Source organism: Melanotaenia boesemani, chromosome 9, assembly GCF_017639745.1.
Source record: "Melanotaenia boesemani isolate fMelBoe1 chromosome 9, fMelBoe1.pri, whole genome shotgun sequence".
NCBI classification, from domain to species: Eukaryota; Metazoa; Chordata; class Actinopteri; order Atheriniformes; family Melanotaeniidae; genus Melanotaenia; species Melanotaenia boesemani.
This window is the reverse complement of record NC_055690.1, coordinates 10,554,785-10,578,327: the sequence shown is the minus strand read 5'-3', so window position 1 is coordinate 10,578,327 and position 23,543 is coordinate 10,554,785. Positions and strand designations below refer to the sequence as shown.

Genomic DNA, 23,543 nt, shown 5'->3' with positions numbered 1-23,543 from the left:
AGCATCATCAGATCCAATAATCTGATCCCAGACTGGGCATATTGCAAACACTGAACATTAAAGCTCAAAAGCAGTAATTAAACCATTCATGTCTACAACACTTTTATCAGTTTTAATTTAGTTCCTCATTACAAACACAGAGGGAGGTGCCGGCGTGTTGTAAAGGGAGATGTAGGGGAGACAAGACAGATGTTTGGCTGATCAACTACAAATCCAAGCAAGACAGCAAAGCACAGAGGAGAAGAGATGGACAAATTAAAATTAAGTTCAGACGAGTTCAAGAATTGCTGTGCAAATGCACTGATGTGTATTTAGTCTGGATTTGATAGCAAGCTGAGTTTCAATAAGATTTTAATTAAATGCAAAACGTCATGCTTCTATGACTTTCATTAGAGTTGGACTAAAAATGTTGTTTGAATTACAAGAAACTTTGCTTTCAAATTATAAACTGATATTTGTACCCAGCTGTCTCCTTTGTGTTAATAATTAAAGTGCTGTAGAGAGAGAAAGCCTCTCCTCTCTGGAGTTCTGGATTATTGATAGTTAATACCCTGAAATAGTGGATCCAGTGAAAACGGATGCCTCACTTGTATCTGTGATCTCAGATTAGCAAGGTGATAACTGAGCTGCAGCATCAGGAAATGAAGACAAACAACTGAGTGATGACTTGAAATTGCCGGATTCTGCAGTGTTTTATTGATATGACGTGAGCTGCAGCAGCTTTCCTGGTATTTCCGGATATTTCCTGGTATTTCTGTTAAGCCATTCCAGAGAGATTTTATTTATCACTATGACATGAATAATTTTAGCTTATTGTAGTTTATACATATATATATATATATATATATATATATATATATATATATATATATTTATACATATATATATTTATACATATATATAATATATATAGAGAGCTTGAATTACACTCGGCTTTTGAGGTAGCCTTATTTTCGCACGTGCACTGTGACTTCACGCATCACGTGCATGAGCATTTATATTAGTGCACGTAGTGCAGTTAAAAATATGGTTACTATTAAAAAAAACTACTGTATGCAGCTTGTTTAATCAGAAACCGCAATGGAGTGTTCTTTAGTTTCTCTTTTTTTTACTTGTACTCTGCAGACCTGTCCCTTATGCTTAAAACTAAAAAAATTATGCATTAATGTCTAAATGTACATGAAAGTGTGATTAATAGTCTATAAGTTTGAAAGCATGCTTGGATCGTGATGGGAACCTTCTGCAGATGCTGAATAAGCGGTGTCTGTTTCAGGAACTTTAAAATCTTATAGAAAGTTGTGTTAAGTGGAACGACTTGCGTTTGTAGAAATTAAACTGACTCAATAAATCTGAGTAAATACATGAGATTGGAAGCAACTTGATGTAATTGAATCTTTGTAAATTAAAGGTAATGCTTTACAAAATTTGGTTTTCATTTTCAATTCTCATGATGATTTCAAGTTCATCTTATTTAGATTAACTTATGAACTTAAATAGTTCGCAGCAGGAATTAGTCTTGTACTAATGCCACACCGACCTTTAGAGGCAGAGATCATAACATCAGATAATTTAAGTGTTATTCATTATTACATTACATAATGTAGAAATACTTCTAGAGATATTTTAGTTTTTAATGAGTGGGCACCAAATCATAGTTAATTTAAAATGATTTTGGTCTTACTGAAAACTTTATAAACTTATTTATGTCATATGAATTATTGATGAACTAATAAAAAATACTTTGAAAGCTTCTGGGTAATTGAAAGTATTATTAAGTTGCTGAAATAAAAGTACAACGTTGGATACAATAAGTCGGCAGTGTTTATCACCACCATCCCCATTTTACATACTCATCTTATTTACATTGATTCATCTTTTATCCACTGACTTTTTTGTCTGTTTTCTTATGAATAATTAACAGACTTTGGAAACCTTCCTCCATATTAAGGAGTGAACGTGCTCCTGATGTTAAATCATCTTCACCTTAATTGACTGACTGTAATGCAGGTCATTAATTCACAAAGTAGTTTTGTAAAAGGTTTTACTGATTGAATCATCCAAATACAGTTAATGCCCTTGTTGGTCTGATGTGAGGAACAATGTAAAATGTAACACTGGTTTTATTGGACTAGATGTTAGTAATACTAATCTTCAATAAGTTATATGAACTTTGGAGGGCAAAAGGTTGAAAATCAGTGTATTTAACCCATAAGAGCCTGACGTGACATATTTGTCACATACAGTTTCTGAGACAATTTGCTTCAATTTATGGTATAAACTTTGCTCAAAATCCTGTTGAAGACAATCTGATACTCGTCTTCTGTCCCCTAATAGATACCCAGAAGCAGAAAAACATATTATAATATTTTTAGTCATATGGTAATAAATAAAAAAGCCCTAATTTTTTTTGTTAGATTTTGTTAAAGGGCCAAAAAAAGACCTCATATTAAAATAAACTGGACTTTTCTTACCATTATTTCATGGGTCAAGCCTTAGAGGGTTAAGGTAAGTACATGAAGAATTGTGGCGGTGGGGTAGTAAGCAAGAACATGTTTGAGTCCATCAATTACTTTAAGTAAGTTGGACTTGAAATCGTCATGTGTTTTGAAAATAAAACCAACTTTTGAAATTTATCAAATCAAGTTTCTTCCACAACCTCATAAAGTAACAGTAAAATCAAATGGATTAAGTTTGTAAAAGTAGTTCAACATACTAAAACCATTTTAGTTAACTGTATTCAATCACTTAAATTAACAAAAACTATGTATATGAAAAATATGTGCAACAAATTTGCATATATTTTTTAAGTAAAACCAACTATGTGGTAAAAAAAAAACTTGACGTAATCTATTTAGTTTCCAATCTCCTCTTGGCCGGTATAAAACGTGCATGTGTGTGCATATATTTGTCTAAATGCATGTGTGTTGGGACTGGTTGCTAAGCAGCTGCTGAAGCTTGTTGTTGCCCAGGTTGTTTGTCCTAAAGCCATCTGATGAGAGATGGAGAGTTTGAAAGAAAGCGAGAGAACGCAAATTAGACAGTGGAAGACATGTTGTTGTTTTTTTCACAGTTTTCAGGACGTTAAATTAATTTAGATTTATTTCCTTAATATGAATTGTAACTGCTGCTCACTTAACACTAACTCTAAACTCTGCCATCACCTTAGAATCTAATTTTATGGAAATGTGTGTGCGTGTATCTTCAAAATGGAGTCAGGCCACAAACGTAAACCCTAAAGTCACCTGATATTATTTTCTCAGTTTGTGCTTCCTTTAATAGGGCGTTATGTCACAGGCTACAAATTTAGGCTAAATAAAGTGGCAGAAAATATTTAATCTTAGAAAGAACAAGTTTAAACGTCATCTAAGTGACGTAAGGTGATGGACTACATGGAAAAAGAAACTGATTCCCAGAGTAAAGAACCCTATTCCCATTCATTTGTTTAGCTGATTAAAGTGCAGATTGATGCAAACTTTACCTTAGTATAAAAGCCTGAATGTAACTTGCGTGTCCCTTCCTCTCTGCCATGCTTCAGCTGATGTGCAGGCTTGTAACCATAGCAACTGCAGAAACTCCTCCTGGATCTGACTGATTGTTTTTACTCAGGCACAGTGATTTTTAGCAAATCATGTGAGAAAAAGCAAGAAAAACTGATCTTTTTTCCCATATTGCTGAACATACTAGTGACAGTTTTAGCAAATATATGCAAAAATATTTTATTTAAATTTCCACGTTCATCTTTAAAGACAGACGCTGGGAAGCTTTACCATTGGGTTGGTTGGTGCTGGTGTGTAATACATCCAATACAGTAGAGATTACCTGATCAGTAGATATGTGTGTGCATGTTTGTGTGTGTTTGTTTACTGATATCCTGCTGAATCACAGATGTCTCCATTTGTGTTTTTGCCAGCCAATGGTGACATCAGCTTACCAAAAAGAGCATTACATCCACACATAAAAACACACAGATTACACAGAGACAAAAATTTGGGAAAATATAAAACGATGGTTAAAAATGTTATTTAGTTATCTCCATCTACAAAACCAGCTGCTATTTTAATACTGAGGGATTCAAGCTACAGCATGTAGCAGACATACTACACATACTCCCATTACCCCAGCCTTTTACTTTCCACCTCAATACATAAATGACACTCTGCTGTCTACACTGACAAAGGATAAAAACCATGAACTATTGAAGTATCCTGGACACCCTTCCTTTGGTTTCAAGGTTGCATGTGCAGACTCTATAACGGCAATATCTTTGGGAATAAATTGCGTCAGTCAGTCAACCAACTGCACAGTTTTGGAGACAAAAAAACATGAAATAAACCAAATCTGTGATTTTAAACTGCATATTTGTCAAGTCTTCAGCAGATTAACATGACAAACACAGAAGCATACTGAGCTGCTGCTGATTTCTTTCCTCAATCCAAAAAGGCCAAATGATTAATACACACCTGACAGCCAGGTTTCTCTGTTGATGACAGACTTGATAATCATTTGCTGTAGTTGGTCGGGACTAGGTTCAGCAACATTTCTCACAAGTTTTAATGCTAAAATGTTAAATATTATGGATGCTATTGCACCTATTAAGATGAAGGTTGTCTCTGGAAAGACAAAGTCTCCAAGGAAAAATTCCACACTAGTGAAAAATAAAAAAAAGAGTGTTGGAAAGCCGAGTGCAGATGAAGAAAAACAAATGTACAGGTTCATTGTGACATGTATAAAAGGAAACTTCACTCTTATGATTTGCAGCTGAGGAATGCAAGAAAGTCTTATTTCGCCAATATTATTAGCACAAACTATCATAATGCTTGGACCTTATTCACGATTGTTGACAGGTTAACAAACCTTCCTGTGTCAGTAGCACCTGAACTTTATTCAACCAAGGACTACAATGAGTTTGCCAAATTCTTTACAAAAAAATCCAGAATATCAGACAAGCAGTTTGTTCATCAGCAGCAGGTTCAAGAGACATACTGTGTCCATTGAAAACCACTTTAAACACCATGACACAGTTTAATCCCATTAATAGCACAGATCTGGGCAACATCTTACATCAGCTGAACTCCTGTCCTGCCCACAAGTTCTTTCAAAAAGGTCTCAAAGACTCTGGAGCCAGATTTGTTACAGATTGTGAACTTGTCTTTAATTTCAGGCGTCTTCCCAGAACTTCTAAAAACAGCTGTAATCAAACCTCTGCTAAAAAGGGAGAATCTAGACAAGACACAAATGAGCAACTAATGTCCAATCGCAAATCTTCCATTTCTAAGTAAGATGATCGAAAGAGCAGTTTTTCATCAGCTAAATGACTTTTTAACACAAAACAACTGCTACGATGTCTTCCAGTCAGGTTTTAGAGGTCATTAATGACATATGTTTGAATACAGACAATGGAAAAATGTCAGTCTTAGTCTTACTGGACCTCAGTGCTGCATTTGATACAGTTGGCCACAATATATTACTTAATTGACTGGAGAACTGGGTGGGCCTCTCTGGTGCTGCACTACACTGGTTTAAATCTTATTTAGAGAACAGAAAGTAGTTTGTGCCAATAGGCACATATAACTTTACATCTAAGCAGACAAGAATTGCATGTGGAGTTCCCCAAGGTTCCATCCTGGGCCCTCTTCTGTTTAACATCTACATGCTCCCACTGGCACAGGTCATAAAGAAAAACAAAATTAGTTACCATAGCTACGCAGATGACACACAGATATATATTACAATGTCACCAGGAGACTGAGGCCCCGTACAGGGCTCTTGGTAAATCCATTGAAGAGATTATTGTTTGGATGTGTCTGAACTTTTTTCAGTTAAACAAAAACAAAACTGAGGTGATTGTATTTGGAGCCAAAGAGAAACAATTAAAGGTCACCACAGAGCTTCAGTCTATATACACCTAAAAACCACCAACCAGGCCGGAAATCTGGGTGTATTGATGGACTCAGACCTAAACTTTGAAAAGCACATTAAGGGAATCACAAAGTCAGCCTACTATCACCTTAAGAATATATATCAAGGGTAAAAGATTTGATGTCTCAGCAGTACCCGGAGAAACTAGTCCATGCTTTTGTCCTTAGTCGGCTTGATCATTGTTATAGTGTTTTTACAGGTTCTACCTAAAAAGTCAATTAGACACCTGCAACTTATTTAGAATTCAGCTGCTCGAGTCCTCACTAAGACCAAGAAAGTGGACCACATCAGTCCAGCTCTGAAGTCTTTACACTGGCTGCCTGTTCGTCAGAGAATAGAGTTTAAAGTTCTGCTGCTGGTTTATAAAGCAAAGTTAAGTTATGTGCCCAAAGAATGAACTCAGCTGATTACCTGAATATACGGAATGAGCAGATTATTTTATCAGTGGATTTTTTCTTCCCTGATGTCACGGCAGTATTTCAAGATGACAATGCCAGGATTCATCAGCCTCAGATTTTGAAGGAGTGGTTCATTCAGCAGGAAATGTCATTTTCACACATGGATTTGACACCACAGAGTCCAGATCTGAATCCCAGAGAATCTTTGGGATGTGCCTGATCTTGATGAAAAATTAATGCTACACTGGGTGGAAATAAATCAGAAACTTACTGAAACAATGACACATCGAATGCTGCCAAAATCAAAGCTAAAGATGGCCCAACAAAGTATTAGATGCAAAAAGATGCTAACAGAACTACTGCAGCAGGAGTTTAGTTTAACATGCAGAAAGCCACAAGTGTGGATGAGTCACAGGTCTGCAGGGAAGGACTGGAGATCCAGTACAGACTTCAGTCAATCAATCAAACTTTATTTATATAGCACCTTCCAGACAAATTAATGTCATTCAAATTCCTTATAAATGATTGAAAAAAAGGAATTCTGAGACTAATGCATGCTATAAAAATCAAAGACTAAAAGCAGATCTTGTAAATAATAAGAATAAATATTAAGTAGGAATAAATCTAACACTGCAACATTAAATTAAATCATGATCATTTAGATAAATACAGAAGAATAATAAGTAGTTTTAAACAAGAGGCGAAAATGTTAGGATACATTATTAAAAATCTAAACAAAATAATGAATAACATGACTAAAAACTTAAAATTGTAAATTGAAAGTTACTGGTTATATTGCCTTGGTAACTTAAACTAAACACATAACCAGTGGAGTAAATCTTGACAAGTGTGACACTCTTTAAAGGTGAGAGAAGAAAACATGTTGAGCTGCATGTTAGTGCAGTTACAGACGGGAAACATACAAACTGAATTGCCAAAGAAACATAACACAGAAAATCCTTAAAACTCTGCCCTAATGTGTCACAAATTTTGTTTCACACTGCTCAGAATAGATAAAAAAGAGAGAAAATTCAATGAGTTAAATTGATTTAACTGTGACTACAATAACTTTGTTGCCTCTTCAACAGTTTTCTCTTCAGGGGTGACAATAAACTTTTCCCTAACATGCATGTCATCACAGAGTCCAAATTCAAAGCCTCAAAAGCCTTTAGTTGCATCATTTGTATGTATACTGTATTACTGTATTATTGTATTTTACAATATTACCCATAAGTACTGTTAAATCTGAATAACTGATCCAAATCTACAATAGCAGCTACTCAACTGTAGGAAGGAGAGATTGTATTCTGCAGTGAATCCTAAAAAGAACAGATTAAAATCCCATCACATTAGGCACTGTTGTCCCCTGTCTGATCTGAAGATTGAAGCCTTAAAGACTCAAACCACCTGATGTTTGGGCAGAAGAAACAAGATTGAACAAACTGTTCTTCACATAAAAAAGGAAAAAGGAAAGTTATTATAAGTGTATTGGTTTTTTCACCTTCCTGCAGTCTTCTACTGTGTGTCACCAGTTTTTGCTTTTTTGAGACGTGAACACATGGCCAAGTGGCATTTTTACTCCTTAAAGCTGAGAGGACTTTGTTGATGACAGTAAATTGATGGTGAGCCATCTGAAGGACAAATTACGGCCAGTTTATTAAGTTGTGTTTTTGTGCTTGTACGAGGAGCAGAGAAGCATCAAGAGGACAGAAATAGAAAAGCACCCTAGACAGAAAGGCCTCCATCCTCCAAAGTGTGTTACATCTAATGCTGTCTGCCTTTCAAAGACCAGAGACAAGTCTTTCAGACTGCTGACTGTTATTAACTGTAAGAAGCTCAGAGTGGCAGCTGTCCTTGAGTCACTGCTCTTTGCAAAATGCCGCACAGCTTTCAACTTTTAGCCTTAACCCTGAGGGCCTTCATAGGTTCCACATCCTCTGTTTTTCTGTTTTTCACTACGTACACAGACAGGAGCTTTTACATTGTGTTAAAAGATTTGCTGCTGAGTGCTCAAATGAATTATTTTTATGATTTGCTGTCAAATGACGTCTGCTCCAAGAGAAGATTATTTGTGACGTTTCATTAAAGTTGCATTCTTGTTCCTACCTTTAGTTTTGATTGTGGTCCTGAAGGACAGTTTAATCCAACTCTAAACCTGTGATTGCAGTTCTCCTACAGGAAATAGTCCTTCCTTTTTATTGGCATGCCCACAAAAAAGAATTGATTTCTCTTTGTCTCCTGTAGCGAGACATAAAATGTTGAATTACTATGTAAAACACAGCATTTTCATTGGAAAACTAGCTCCCCTAATCCTAAACTTTCTGATTTGAAGAGCTGACTCTGAAGGGTCTTTTAGGACAGACTGCTGGGTAAAGGGACAGTTTTAGAACAATTCTGACAACTTGTATGAGAAGAAACCAAACGATATTGAAACTTAGACCCACCCTGGAACTCGGTCTAGGGGGTCCACCATCATTGATGAGTGTCCGGTGGTTGTGCTCATGGGATAAACGTCACAAGGGACATACATGTGATCCTGCAGTTATTGTTAGTGGTCAGAGGGGCTCAGGCATTATGGCAGCAGTTTCAGGAGAGAACTTTGGCTTTCTGATGCTTTGTAACTGGTCACAGAGACATCAATTGATGTTTCTCAGATAAATTCTTTTAATATTTCAAAGTAGTAGACTGCAGGGCTGACTCAAAAAACACTGGAAATATGGTTGAGATGGTGACTTCCTGATATCGCCATAGAGAAGCTAGAGGAGGTCTGTCAGGAGGTCTCAGCAGCTTCACATTGGACCTGTTTCCCCCCACAGGTCCGGTTAGGTAAGATACAGGTCAGTACACATTTATTTACATCTCCACGGGCAAAAACTGGAAAGGGTACCAGAATATTTGACCTTAACAGTCACACTTTTTTGGAACCCTTCTGTTAGGGTCCTAATCTTACCAACCCAAAAAGGGGAGCTTGACACGCTTCAGTCCACTGATTGGTTGAAAGTATTATCATATCCTGTGAAATTCAGCAGTTTGTTTTAAGCCACATGCTGAGTTGGATGTCCACCATTTTCCTCCTTTTTTTCTGGGCCTGTGACATCACACTATTACATAGCTGATGCTTCCATCGCTGTCCGACTGATGCGCTGTCTACCAGGTAAAGGTACAGTTGGCTGTGGAAACACAGTAGAGGTCAGGGTTTATCAAATCAAACCACACCAAACGGTCTGTACTGACCCGGACCTGCTGGTGGAAATGGGGCTATAGACTCCTACACCCACAACTTGAAACTGGATAAGAAGCCCTGAGTCCAACAATTAAATTTCAGTAAATGGAATTCAAGCCAGTGGGAGTCTTTTTCATTTGTGGAAAAAAAAAGTAAATATTAGATGAACAGCTCCAGAGCCTCTGTTCAAGCTGACTTCTGACCTCCACATGCAAAGTAATGCACATGCAGATAATGTGGGGATCAGCTGACAAATGCTGGCAACCGGAGACTGGTTATTAATTGTCTGATTTATATTCCAGCACAGATGTGCACATTTTGAGAATGACTGACCAGCAGCACTGACGTTTAAAATATTCTAGATTCATGTTCACTTTGATGAATTAATGATGTTTTAGACCTGAAAACCTGTAGCAGGGCAGAGTATTTTTGTCTGAGTGCTGAAGACAGGACAGATAGTAAGACTGTAAGATGATGAGTTATGTAACTGTTATAAATACAGAACGACAGATAGAAATTAATTTAAAAACTGTTTTTGAAGTTTTGTTTTAAATAAGCTTTAAAGAACATGTTCCTTGTGTGAAACAGGAAAAGCAGTGATAATCGTATTTTGTGGAATTTTGATATGTTCTCCGGTCTCTGAAGCCTAACTAACTCCTGTGCTGTGGATTTTGGGCCATGTAACTCAGCAAACGGAAACATGATCATGTTTCTACACAGATAAGATGCTGTGTTGCAGTAGTAAAAACTTTTACACTTGTCAACTAATATGTTTTCAAGAATGATTCAAACTGTTGGAGTCTTGCAGCTGCAGCTATTTTGACCCTAAGCAGGAAGACATATTCACAGAATGAATAACACCAGCTCAGATGTTGACTTTGAAGAGTCTTTGCAGCCTTGGCTGCCTCGTCTGAGGCTTCTTATGAAACTACATGACTTCAGCAAGCGATCAAATCTAAGTGCAAATTCTTCTAAAAATGAAGTTAGTGTGTTTGCTACTGTGGAGTCTGTTGGGCTGCTTGGTGTTTTCAGCACTATTATTACATATATTGAATTCCACATTGATTTGATGCTTACTGTGTGATATTCTCAGAAAAAAAATGGAGTAACAGGAGGGAGGGATGACGATAACTTTACAGACTTAAATAAAGGAGACTGTGTGTGACCCAGGTTGTGAGGACTTCTTACCGGGTGTCAACGCAGCTCTTCAAATGAAAAAAGATGAAAATTGACAACCCAACTGTATGAAATGAAGACTTACCTTTGAAACTTTGAGCAGCTTCTTATCTACAAATAGGTGAGTTGAGATCATTTAATCTGAAGTGACTGCCTCATCTGTACATCAAAATCTTAGTACTTTAACATCAACCTGATATTTTGCACACTTGTCACTATTAGCAATAGTGCTGTGATGTTCTCTTGAGCGATTACTAGACCTGAAGAAAGGCCAACCAGTTGCTGCAGAGAGCGGTTGATAACATGGAGGACTAACTCCTGGAGCTTCATGAGCAATCATAGAAACACCAGCATGAGCCAAATCACTGCTGCGCTGATTCTTGACAGCTAATTAATTGTTTAGTGTCAAAGTGTCAGTGTAGCTATGAGTTATGTTCAAAAGGAAGTCATGTGTTGCTAATCAGCACAGACAGAAAATACATCAATCTTACTCCTGTTGGACATTTTGCAGCTTCAGCTGCAAGTGAAGCTCTCGTCTTTTACATTAAACGTTTTCAGGGGAAGAAATTATCCAGATTATTTGTGTGTTTTGTGGGTAAATTATTGGCCCAACATTGTCTGAGCATAAAATCTATTAGTACAGGTATGCTGACTGGAACATATTTGTTGGTAATTTGTCAATAAATAAAACAACAAGCTGCTGTATGAAGCTTCGAGCTAGATTTGTGTCAGCTGATTAATTCAGAGAGGGGAAACTATCCAATTCATTGGCAATTTGCAGCTACACTACTGACAGCAGTTTGCTTTGAGTCACATATTTCCTTTACCTAAAATGTAACTATTCTTATAATAAATTAGCAGTTTATCCATGTAATATCTAAAAATACTAAATCAAAGTATGAAGTGAAAATGGTGGTAGTGGATCATGTTTAAAAAGTAAACTTTAAAACTGTGCTTCTGACTCATTTTAATGACACAGTGACACATTATGCACGTTCCTGGAGCTGATGTTACCCTGCAGCATCCCAAGGCTGAGAAACAGCACTTCACTACTTTTATTTTTTCATCCTGGAGCATCACATTACAGCAACATTTTTCTTTATGGCACCATTTGCCCGGAACTGGATATTGATGCAGTGCCAGTTTTGAACGTGCCCCATGGCTGATTCATCAAAGAAACCAAAGAGGACATTACTGGAGGACGTGAGGAAAAGAAAGAGAAAGTGGCAGAGAAGGAGATAAGAGAAAACATCGGACTGATTTTTACTGGTTGGAGAGAGCTCAGAGAAGAGAAAGGATGTTGTACGGATGCTGAAACCAAACTGTGAAAAGTTCACTAGTGCTGCTTTTTTTAAAAAAAAGGTTAATTTTTCCCTTTTTTTCATTTTTGAAGTGTGTCAGAGAAAGAGACATTGCTCCTACCAAAGCAACACCGCATGAATGATGTTTACAGTGTGATATAAACAGAAGAAAAGTAGTTTGATCAAGAAGAAATTGTCTCCTTTTTAGCTTTTAAAATGTATATGTGCCTTCTAGTGGTCAGATGAAAAGTTGCATGTGAAATCTCCTCATGGTCCACAACGCAACATACAAAAGCCTGGATTGTAGCTTGATGCAAACATTGCATTTAAATCCAAATTTTATTTTTCCCCCTACAGCGAAATATATATATATTTTTTTTATTCTTAAATCTTACTGAGTTGATGTGAGAACGTCTTTGGGAAGAGAAACAGGAAAATAGAAAGGAAAGAAAAGAATGAATGAATAAAAAAGAAAGTGAAAGAAGCTGGTCCAACGTTGTCAGGTTTTTATTTATAAGCATTTCTTGACAACTTTGCTGTTGGCATGTATTGATGACACAACGGAAATGCAAAACTGAGTTACATCTGCGTTCATTCAGTTCTGAGATGAAACCGATTTGCTCCCTGTGGGAACATCAACTTACAGGACACTCCTGTGGGTATGAAGAGAGTAGATGTCAGAACATCTTCATACACCTTTAAATACAGAATGTGGTTGGAGCCAATATGTGCTCCACTCGACCTGATGGTCAACAAGAGCTGCTGATGATGTAAGAGGTGGAGAATAAAATGAGAAAAGCCAACTCGGCTACAGTTTACAATTCTGATTAGTTCAGAGCAGCGGTTAGTCTTTCAATAATACCTGCTAAAGAGAACTGTTTTTATTTCTCTTTTATGATTATTATCAAGTTTGTTGTGAAGCTGCATGAAGAGATGAGGATCGAACTGTAAACTATTCCAGCACAGTTCGGAATTAAAACTAAATAACCAGGAAAGACAAGACTAACTTAACTAGAAGATAATAACAGAACATGTGAGTAATTTTGGAAACCCTAAGAACAAAATACAAACCCAAACAGAACGAAACCATAAAATCACATCACCAGGAGAGTAACAGAAAGATCATACCCTCAAAAGCATGACTTCTTTTGTATTTGCAGGAAAGTACCTCTTAAATTAAAAATGGTCTTGCAGCTTTCTTTCTGGAAAAAGAAATGGCTGCTGTCCACATGTTTGGAAAATAAGCTGTGAGAAAGAGACAGTATGTTTCACATACATAATGTCTCCAAGTTGGCATAACTTGATATCTTACAGGGTGCAGACGGATCATGCAGATTTTAGTAAGGTATATACTTACTACAGCATGACATGGGTGATTTGGTAAAGTCAGTTTGGCTGGAAAGATTTGATCATACAAAGACTGATCATCTTCATGACCCTCCAGCTTCTGTTGTCCTATCAGCTGGACGACCAGCCAGCTTGTGATGTGCTCCGCCTCAGACCAACACACAGCAGAACCCACAGCTTCATCATAAAGAGTCCTTTTGTGTTTCTCTGCATGAGTGAGTCACATAAACAAGACAAACTGCTGCCCCCTCAGAGCTCTATGTTGTGCTACAGAACACCTTACAGTAACAGCTTAAAGTCCACAAAGTCAGAATGAAAAGAAATGAACAGAAACAGCTGAATCATCAGCAGCATCTGATAAATGGAGGGTTAAAGTCAGAAGCTAATGAAGGCAGTTACTGTAACTGCATTACAGAAGTGGATCTGGTGCTCCATACGCAGAGGAGGGAGATGGAGGAGTGTATAACTGAGTGTGTGTGTTGTATCACGATTGCGTCATGCCAGTGTGTGTAATGTAATTTTACAGAGGAAGACATGGTCTGCTAATCTTCGTTGCAATCACTGCTCGGTCTGTGAACTGCAGCATCTGTTTAGATAATCATAATAATCCTCAGATTTAGATATAATCTGTATTGGCAGCACTATAGAAACATTCATTATTTGCAAGAGAATTTGGGAACCATTACATGTTAAGAGTGTATAGGAGGGTAGAGGATAGACTCAGTTGGCACATATCCACCATGCAGGTCCCTGCAGTGGCGCCATATTGTTTATGTTATTAAAACTCAAGCTGCTGCCATTTCTCAAAGGTTGCAGGTCCTAGCAAGTCAAATGAAGATACTGCCTGGTACTGATATAATTAAAATTGTTTAGGAGTCATTTTGCATGAGATGTTGCACAGTTTTAGTCAAGATTCAATAACTCCAGTATCACCGAGTCTCTGTCATGAGGCTGTTATTTCCTTTCTAATTTAAACTTGTGAATTTTTGCCAGAGACGCAGGGCTTGTATTGTCTCTTATCTATTATACCAGAGCTGTAACTGACCGAATAAGACCTAAAGTTTCAGTATGTAACATTTAGGATGATCAGTTAGCAGACATTTAATATACAACTCATAACTATGTTGTGATTAGTTATGAAACGGCCTGAAAATAAAAACCGATTCCCTCAAAATGTTGTGGTTGTTGTGGTTTGTCCAAAGAGGACAAATTGATTATTGTCTCAAGCTTGGTCACCCTGTAAAAAAATCTGCCTTAAAAATTCAAGTTTGTGAATGTGCAGAAAAGGGTTTGCATGGTTGTAAAGATAAAAAGATCATCCATCTTTAAAACCTATCTACTCCTCTTTACGAACCTGCATTGATGCGGGAGGACCGGAAGCCGTCTGCTCTCTGATTGGACAGTTTGATTTGTCATCATCCTATCAGATAGAAGTGTAAAAACTTCAGTTTTTCATGTTGTGTCTGTGAACAGATGTTTGCAAAAGCTCTTCTATTTTTCTTTACAAATACACATCTTTTTTACAACTATGCAAATCATTTGCTGCACATTGAAAAACTTGAATTTCTCATGCAGATTTCTTTTAGACTGACAAAGCTTGATTTAAAAGTGCAAACGCTGAAATTATTTGCAAACATTTACAACTGCAAAATCTTTATGACTTTATATTGAGCCCATAGGAATAATTTTTAATTCCTGCAAGTCTTGGATGCAAGTTATCACAGTAGCTCTGAAGTAAAAGAATTCTCAGTGAGGCACCTCCTAACTACTGTTAATTCTGCATCCATCTTGCATCCTACCTCTACTCTCAGCTCTCTCCAGTGACTAAAAGTCACTCTGATGTTGACACTTCTCCTATCTCTTGCTCTGTGCCTTTCTCTCTTTATTTTCTTCTTTTCCTATAAAAATGTCCTCTTATGTTTTTTGGCTGAATCAGCCATTATGTGTGTTCTAAACAGCCAGTGTGTTGATACCCGGGTGCTGGCGTGTGATGCGGTGTGTAAAGCGAAACTCAGCTGGAACACAAGGTTACGAAGTACAGTTTCTCAGCCTTGGGATGCTACAGGGCAATGATGACTCCAGGAATGTACATGATAGAAGTTATTGTGCCATCAAACAAGTCAGAAACACAGAGTTTTTAGGTCGGAAAGTTGTAAAGTGCTGCGTTAAAGACTAATGGTCTTTTCCTAAACAGCTAGTTCTAGATGTGAAACAGTAACTTTTTACACTCCAGGTAGTTGGTGTGTGTGTGTGTGTGTGTGTGTGTGTGTGTGTGTGTGTGTGTGTGTGTGTGTGTGTGTGTGTGTGTGTGTGTGTGTGTGTGTGTGTGTGTGTGTGATGATGATGATGAATGGGGGCTCATTCCCTTTTTCCCCCTCTTTATATCTGCCTCTCGCTCTCTCTCTCTCTATCACCTCACTCACCCTTCCTGATCGATCATCCCACCAGAAATCTCCCCTGGTCACCATGACAACACACTGCAGTTGTACTCTGATTGACGACTTCAAACAGATTTACGACTTCAAATCCTCACTAGCCTCTCCTCCTTCACCCCCATCCCTCCTCTATTTATTATCTAATTACCTCTTTTCATCCCCTCTTTTTCTCCCTCCTCCCAAACCCTCCTTTCCATTAATCCTTTCATGCACTCTTTTTTTCCCCGTTCCTCTGGGCCCTCCTTTTATTCCACCTTCTACCCTTTCCATTCCTACTGCAGACTTATATTATTGTAGTATAATCTATTTTATTGATTATCAGTCACATTTAATGACCATTTTTTGCACTTTCTCTTAAAAGAAAGAAAAATAGAGCAAATAAAATGGTTGTTTATGTATCAGCTTGGAAAGCATTGATAAGAGAAGTGCTTTTTGCAGACACATCAGAGATGCCGCAACATGAGCCAAACAAAGCTTACTTGGTGCCATTGATGTGTGTGATTTAGCTTTTCTTTTTTTCTCTCTTTTTTTTTCTTTACAGAACAATAAATGGTAAATATTCAGGAAATATTGTAGACTGAATGTCCCTGCAACAAACTGACCATAAGGTTTCCCATCAATGTTTTCTCGCATTCCTCATCTGCTCCCCTGTTACTCGTTTGTCTGCACCTCCCATCACCCTTTAATCCAGCTGTTTTTAATTCTTTCCACCTCATTGCCTCTTTAAAGCTCCATCCATCACTCTCTGATCACTCCACAGCTCTGATCCACTGCTCACCCCTCTTTGAATTACATAGCATTCCTTTCCCTTTCTTCATTTCCCATTCACTCCATCTCTCCTTCCCATCCCTCAGCTTTTCAAGCTCTCCCTTAAGATTAAAAAACATCAAAAAAATATGACTAGTTGTTCATTTCTGTTCAATTCAGCTTTATTTTTATAGTGCCAATTCACGACCAAGTCTTATCAAGGCACATTTAAAGACACAGTTCAATTTAGTCCAAGTCATTGTAGTCCAACAACCAAAATAAATCCATTATGATCCATACTAGTCCAATTTATACTAACTGTGTTCAAACCAATTAATAAGAATCTAGCTAAGAAAACCAAGGAATTGCACTGACTCATACATTGATTCAGTCCCCCATCTTGAGCATGCCAGGATGCTACCTGACCCAAATAGCAGTGGCTCAGGCGGTAGAGCAGGTCGTCCAATGATCGGAAGGTTGGCAGTTCGATTCCCGCTCCCGCAGTCATCTGTCGTTGTGTCCTTGGGCAAGACAATTAACCCTCCTTGCCTCCAGTGTTGGCATCGCTGGTGTATGAATGTGTGGATGAACGTTTGGTGATGGTCGGAGAGGCCGTAGGCGCAGACTGGCAGCCACGTTTCCGTCAGCTTGCCCCAGGGCAGCTGTGGCTACACACGTAGCTTACCATCACCAGGTATGAGTGAGGAGTGGATGAATAATGGATTCACAATGTAAAGCGCTTTGGGTGCCTTGAAAAGCGCTATATAAATCTAATCCATTATTATTATTATTAAATAACTGCCTACTAACACACTGTTATGTCTTCATAGTAATATGTCACACAATTTTTAAATTTGATTGTGAAACTGCTGTGTACTGCACATGATGACAGACAATCCCATTTAACATCTATCTCACCACCACACCAGTATTCTGATCCTCAGCTGGCAGGCAGATCAGATTTCCTCAGCTAGATTTTCCTGGAGAAAGTAGATTTTTTTGACTCTTCTAATCAGCTTTTAATGCTACATGAGCATGTTGCTGACTTAACACTGCAGACAAGGAGATTTTGTGCACATTTTAAATAAGCCATTCTAGTGAAACTGAGACAAAGTGGCTTGCAGAAATCGAAGCAGGTTGTTTTCACCAGTGATGCATTTAATAAAGTCAGACACGTCCTGCTGTGAAGAGAAACTCTGCTGGTTCTGTCTCTGCTTGTGCTGTCACGTTTATTCAGGATTCCTCTTCAAGAATTGAAGTGTTTGATTATCTATGGACAGAAAAGCAACATAACAGATCTTTACACAACATGATTTACCTGGAGCAATACATAAACTGCCAGTCAAACGTTTTATGTTTTGACAACTTTCCGATTAGATTTAATGGGAAAGTGTAAATGCAATTATATTATTCTTTCTCAACTTATTTTCTATCAAGTTTTGATCTTCAGAAATGTTTCCACATGATGATAATGAAGATTTTAAAGTCAGAAGTGTGAGTTTAGGCACTGAAATTTTTAAAAAGAGAGAAAAATGTAATGAAGATAATCTTCTTGTGGGTGAGACTTGAACTGTTTTAATTCTGGTCAGAGTCACTATCTGTTTCACTTGATCATCTTAGCTGATGTTCACAGTCCAACATGAGGCGGTCCAAAAGGACAACAGAAACCTGGAACGGCTTTTCTTCCTGGCAGCATGATTGTGTCATTCCTGTTGTGTTTGTTGGCACAACAGATCTGCAGCTTTGGTGTGTCCTGTTCAGCTCAGGCCTCAGCAGATACACAAGAACAAACTAGGAAGATAAACATGTTGTCTGGTTAGATTAATCCAAACCGCACACCAGTCCAAACACTGAACTCATCAGGCTTGATGTTTGTCATGAAAAGTTTATCAAGGGACATGCAACATTTGCAGAGACTGACCTTGATTCATGATAACACAACAACAGGAAGCTGCTACTTTCCACAGCTTGATTCTGGCATCAAAAACTAACTCTGTAGATTATATAGAGGCTTCCTAAAGTTCCACTTTTTAATTAAAAAAAAATACCTTATTGTATTTTAGGTAAATTGCAGAAATTTCATTCGGTCCATCTGTCCATCCTTTGGTCTCATGCTGAGGTTTAAATCTCACCAACTGGCAGGAGTCCGGCTTTCATGTCCAAACATGCATCCTTGTTTTTATATCATTGTTGGGACTTATAAACATAACACATTCCTTTGCTCCTCAAACAACCAGAAGGCCTGACCATGACCTCAACATAACGTAAGATTACATACTTACTGCTGCAGAAATGCACAGAGAGAAGTATTATTAAGCATGCTGACATGAGACTAGAAAACCTGATCAGCCAGACCAAGAAGCAGACTGTTTTTTATTCTGACCTAAAGAAATCTTCAAATGCAGTCGCAGGTCGAATTGGTTAAATCTGTCAAATGAGGTTTTATAATCAGCAAAGACTGCAAAGTCCCACCTTTTCTATCTTTATGTAAAAAATATGTGTAAGTTTGTGTCAATAAAGCCGAACTCCCAATAAAGCTGTTATTTTTCTGTGACTTTTGTCAGAAATCTAAACATTTCAGGAATTGTGACTGAAAAGCAGAACATACAACTCAACTCAAGGTCATGTAAACTAATCATTTCTAAACTGTTGCTTTGCTCTGATGAAATCCTTATTTTATAGCTGCAACCTGACCTGATAAATTTAGTTTATTAAGCCTTCTGCTAGTACCAACTTGGCTCTACTCGACTCAGCTCTACTCGGTTTATGTAGTTTTTCAGTACAACTGAGTACTTCAATGTGGGAAGGGTCATTGTAGCAAGACCGCTGGACAAACATCAACCATAGTGTCAGACCTTAGAAGGAGATCGGAAATCGTCCTCATTGTTTTTGTGTCTTTCTTACATGTACATCTTTTCCATTTCTTTATTACCTTCATTTCTGTTTTGTTTTTTTTTTCTCTGAAATTCCTGCCTCAAATTTTCAAACTCAAATGAAAGATTATTTATTTATTTCTGTATAATTTGTCAAAAAAAAAACAAACAAACAAACAAGCAGTAAGCTTTTTACTTTTTTCTTCTTACCTCAACCTCACTTTCTCTCCCTTCATGGCCTCAGAATATTCTCCATATCTGCAGTCACATCATTTTCTAACTTTCTTTACTTTTTTTTCATTTCAGTTCAAGTTCTTTTCATTTCTGTTTGTTTCATATTTTTCTGTGCCAGTGACTCACTGGCATGAATCAGAATCGCTGCTGAATCTCCTCTTCTGCTCTGAGTCACACTTTTTATCAGTTTATTTTGCCCAGATTTACTTTCTTAAGGTCAAAGTTTGAATAAATAGGTGTCTGAAAGTAGTAAACTTTAAATGTAAAAGCAGCAATGAGTCAGTGAAAAGCAGATAATGTTCTTGGCTTTTTCAACCCACAAGATCAAGACAGATAAATAGAAGCAGCTCAGTTCATCAGTTCAGTTAACATTAATTTATATTTTATAACACACAGCATACTGAGGTTTTAACTGAAACATTTTCTGAATTTCAGGAGAACAAGCAGAGATTGTGACTTCTCTGTAGCTGATGGTGTTCAGACCTTATTCTGCTGGCATGTTTAAAAGTTTTCTGCACATTGTTTAATGACACAACAGACTGCTTCTGTTGGTAAAGTTGATGCAGGAATGTAGATGCCATTTCTGTTACATGAAATGTAAAAGTTTGCTAAAAAGTTTGCAGGTATATATATATATATATATATATATATATATATATATATATATATAATCTGTTCAATCCAACACATTTTTCAGATCTCTTTTATCCTCTTTTATCCTCTAAGTTAGTTGTTTCTATGTGTTTATGTTTGATATTTTCCCCTTTCTAATAAACTTATTTATTCTCTCCCTCTGACTGTAGGTGACCTAACTGCACCACTCTCAGCTCTCTACCTGGAGTCTCCAGGCCCCATTTCAGCCTGATCCCATTGTCCTCTTCATCACCCTTCCCTCCTGCTGCCTGTGGGAACCGAAGACCACCATGTCTTTCTTAGCTTCTCCACCCATTTTCCTCTTCCTCCTCTTCCTCCTCCCACTGCCTCCCTGCCAGCCAGAGTCCCAGCGTGGTGAGCCAAGTGTTGTCCCCGAGCTGAGAACGGTCTTGCCCTCCACGTTTCCCTTCTCCTTCCCACCCTCCCTGTCCTACGGAAACAGCACAGGACTTGGGAATAAAGACAAATGTGAGGAGGAGACTGTGTGCAAACCCGGAATCCTGCTCCCCGTGTGGAAGCCCAACCAGCCTGGACTTGGCTACCAGGTGGCCAGAGCTGTGGTCTACTTTGTGTCGCTCATGTATATGTTCCTGGGAGTATCCATCATTGCTGATCGCTTCATGGCATCCATAGAGGTCATCACATCACAGGTAAGAGAGTAAAGACAAGGTTGATCTCAATTTTTCTAAATTTTTATAGATAAATAGGCTTTGAAAAATACCAAACTAGTGTGTTCTGTTTAGAAAGGTTGCATTAGAAAGAACATTTAAGTTGAGTTAAATTTATTTTAAGTTTTAAAAAGGGACAGTGCATATTAATGAACATAAAATGTAAATATGCATTATTATAGCAAAGCTAATTTCCATCTTTAGTCTCTTGATGAGCCAAAACGCTACAAACAATAAAATAAAAATAAGAATAACAACAGAAGGAGATTAAAGTGCACAATAATGACAAGAAAAATAAGATGGAAATAAAAAGAGTTCTTCATCAACCAGGATCTAAATCAAGATGTTAAAGTGCAAATTGCAAAGTGTCCTACATAACAATGTGCATCAATGAAATTGCACAATGCCTGCTGATATATTGCACATTTCCAGTTCTACTAAATTTTAAAGTGAGACTGTGAGCAAAATCTGAAAACAAAGCCATCGTTATCTGTCACACAATCTCTATGTAGTGGATTATGAGTCCTCATCAAACTGAATTAAAAAACAAACAAAAACAACTAAAGTACCAAAAGATGAATAATAATAAATGATGTTGTTCTACAGAAATTCTTCAAATAATATCTCAGCGTAGGAAACTTCACTGACTGACTGTTTTTTGGCTGTAACATATAAAACATTGTTTAACTCCTCAATTACCGAATTAATGGTGGGTCAGTGGTCAGAGACCGCATACACTTCCTGGCCTGTTAACAACTTATTGTCTGCTCCAGATAGATAAAAATCTTTTTATGGTCTTTATTTCTGCTGCTACTCATATTAACTGTGAAGAGCCACCAATCATCATGATTATTTCTGCCAACATTCAGGTGCTTTGGACCATTTACAGTAAACTGTGAGCAGACAGAGGGCAGGAGATGATGCCAACAGTGTGCACACATTTTCTGGTGGGCTTTACTTTGTAAAGAGAGCTTAATGTGAGGATAAGCTGAATAAATCGGACCATTTTTGGCTCTTTGTGTATAAATATCATTTTAATCTGAATCCTATTTAATGTTAAATTAAATTACCTCCCCACAACCAAAATCAGAGAAAAGTTTGCCAACATGCAGGAAGCAAAAGTAAATCACTCCTTCATACCTACTGTTTGCTGACCTTGAAGAAAAATCCTAAAATAACCACCCTTCATGATGACGTTTTCAAGGCCGTCATTTTGCCACAAACGATTCAGAAGTGTGTGAGGTCAGTAAGCATCCAGGATCGCTACCTGTCACTGTTTTTGCCATGTTTTTCTTTAATGGGGTCGACAGAGATTTTCCGTCCATCCATTTATACTGTATAACACACTGAATGACCTTCAATCCATCGTTGGAAGGATTTGTTTGCAGACCCACAGCTGTGTGTGTTTGTGGTTGTCCCAGGTGGCCTGTAATGGTTGAAGTGTTGAGGTTGAGCACTGCAGAAAAAAATTGAAAGAGGCATCCTCAGAGGTTTGGAGGAAGGTCGAGTTTTCATGGGGAGACATGAAGGTCAGGAAAAGAAAAGAACGGAAGGATGCAGTTTGTTCTCAGTGAATGGAGGGAGGTGGAGGTAGGATTAAAGTAGGTGGAGGTAAAGAAGTGAGGAATCATTGTGACGCAGGGATGAAGGCCAGGAATCAGAACGTGACTTAATGACCAGCAGGCAGGAAAACAAGTGTTAGTCCAACACACACAACAAATATTTAAAAACTTGAAAAGCATGTCTCTAAAGAGAGAAGAGATGTAATCTACAAGGCAGTCTAACACTGGATGATGATCTGCAGACGAAGAGTTAAATGCCAGGATGATCAACTATCAGGGAAGCAGGAGGGCGAGGAAGCAAACAAGTTTTCACACCGGAACTCCAGAGATGGTGCTTGTTTTTTCATGTATATGTGGGCACCAAAGAAGCCAAAAGACTATGTACAGGAATACAAGTTTTATTTATTTAATTATTTAATTTATCACTTTTCTCTTACCTGGGTTCAGGCTGCAGTGGGAATAGTCTGAGCAGACATACCCAGACCTTCCTGTGCCAACAACCTCCTCCAGCTCTTACAGAGCAACACAGAGATTTTCCAGCTGTGAATTAAAATCTCACCAGGAAGTTCTGGGTCTGCCTCGAAGCCTCCTCTTCGTAGGAAATGTCCAAAACACCCTGCATTGTGTCATAAAGGTATCCTGACCAGGTGCCTGGATCATCTTAGGTTTTTCTTTTTGATGTAGAGCAGTGGCTCTATGACTTCAGATGCAGCTCACTTTTGCTGTTTGTGTTTGTAACTTCATTCTTTCAGCCACTACCAATATTTCACGACTATGGAAAAGGGTCAGAACAGGGATCAAGTAGCAAACTGACAGCCTCGCCTCGTAGCTCAGTTCACTCTTCACTACAGTAGATTGGTCCAATCCAAACATGTCAATCTTCCACTTCTGTTGTCCCACAACTTATGAATCAGATCCCAAGCTTATTTAAACTCTTCCATTCGAGGCAAACACGGCACAAGTCTGAGGACCATCAGTGTCTCATTTACATTCTGTCCCAGTAATA

The 23,543-nt window shown here is 37.9% G+C and overlaps 1 protein-coding gene across 2 annotated transcripts in view; it reads left to right on the top strand.

Moving 5' to 3' along the window:
* The window catches only part of slc8a2b (solute carrier family 8 member 2b), a 165,350-nt gene that overhangs the window by 107,242 nt on the left and 34,565 nt on the right, over nucleotides 1–23,543 (top strand). The window contains exons 1-2 of one of the 2 annotated variants that reach the window (XM_041995159.1): nucleotides 13,565–13,579; nucleotides 20,457–20,957. In XM_041995159.1, the coding sequence (XP_041851093.1) occupies nucleotides 20,577–20,957 (381 nt within the window). In that variant the 5' untranslated portion in view covers nucleotides 13,565–13,579; nucleotides 20,457–20,576. Of the gene's footprint in view, nucleotides 1–13,564; nucleotides 13,580–20,456; nucleotides 20,958–23,543 lie in introns of those variants that run through there. The other variant, XM_041995158.1, reaches the window with a different exon arrangement.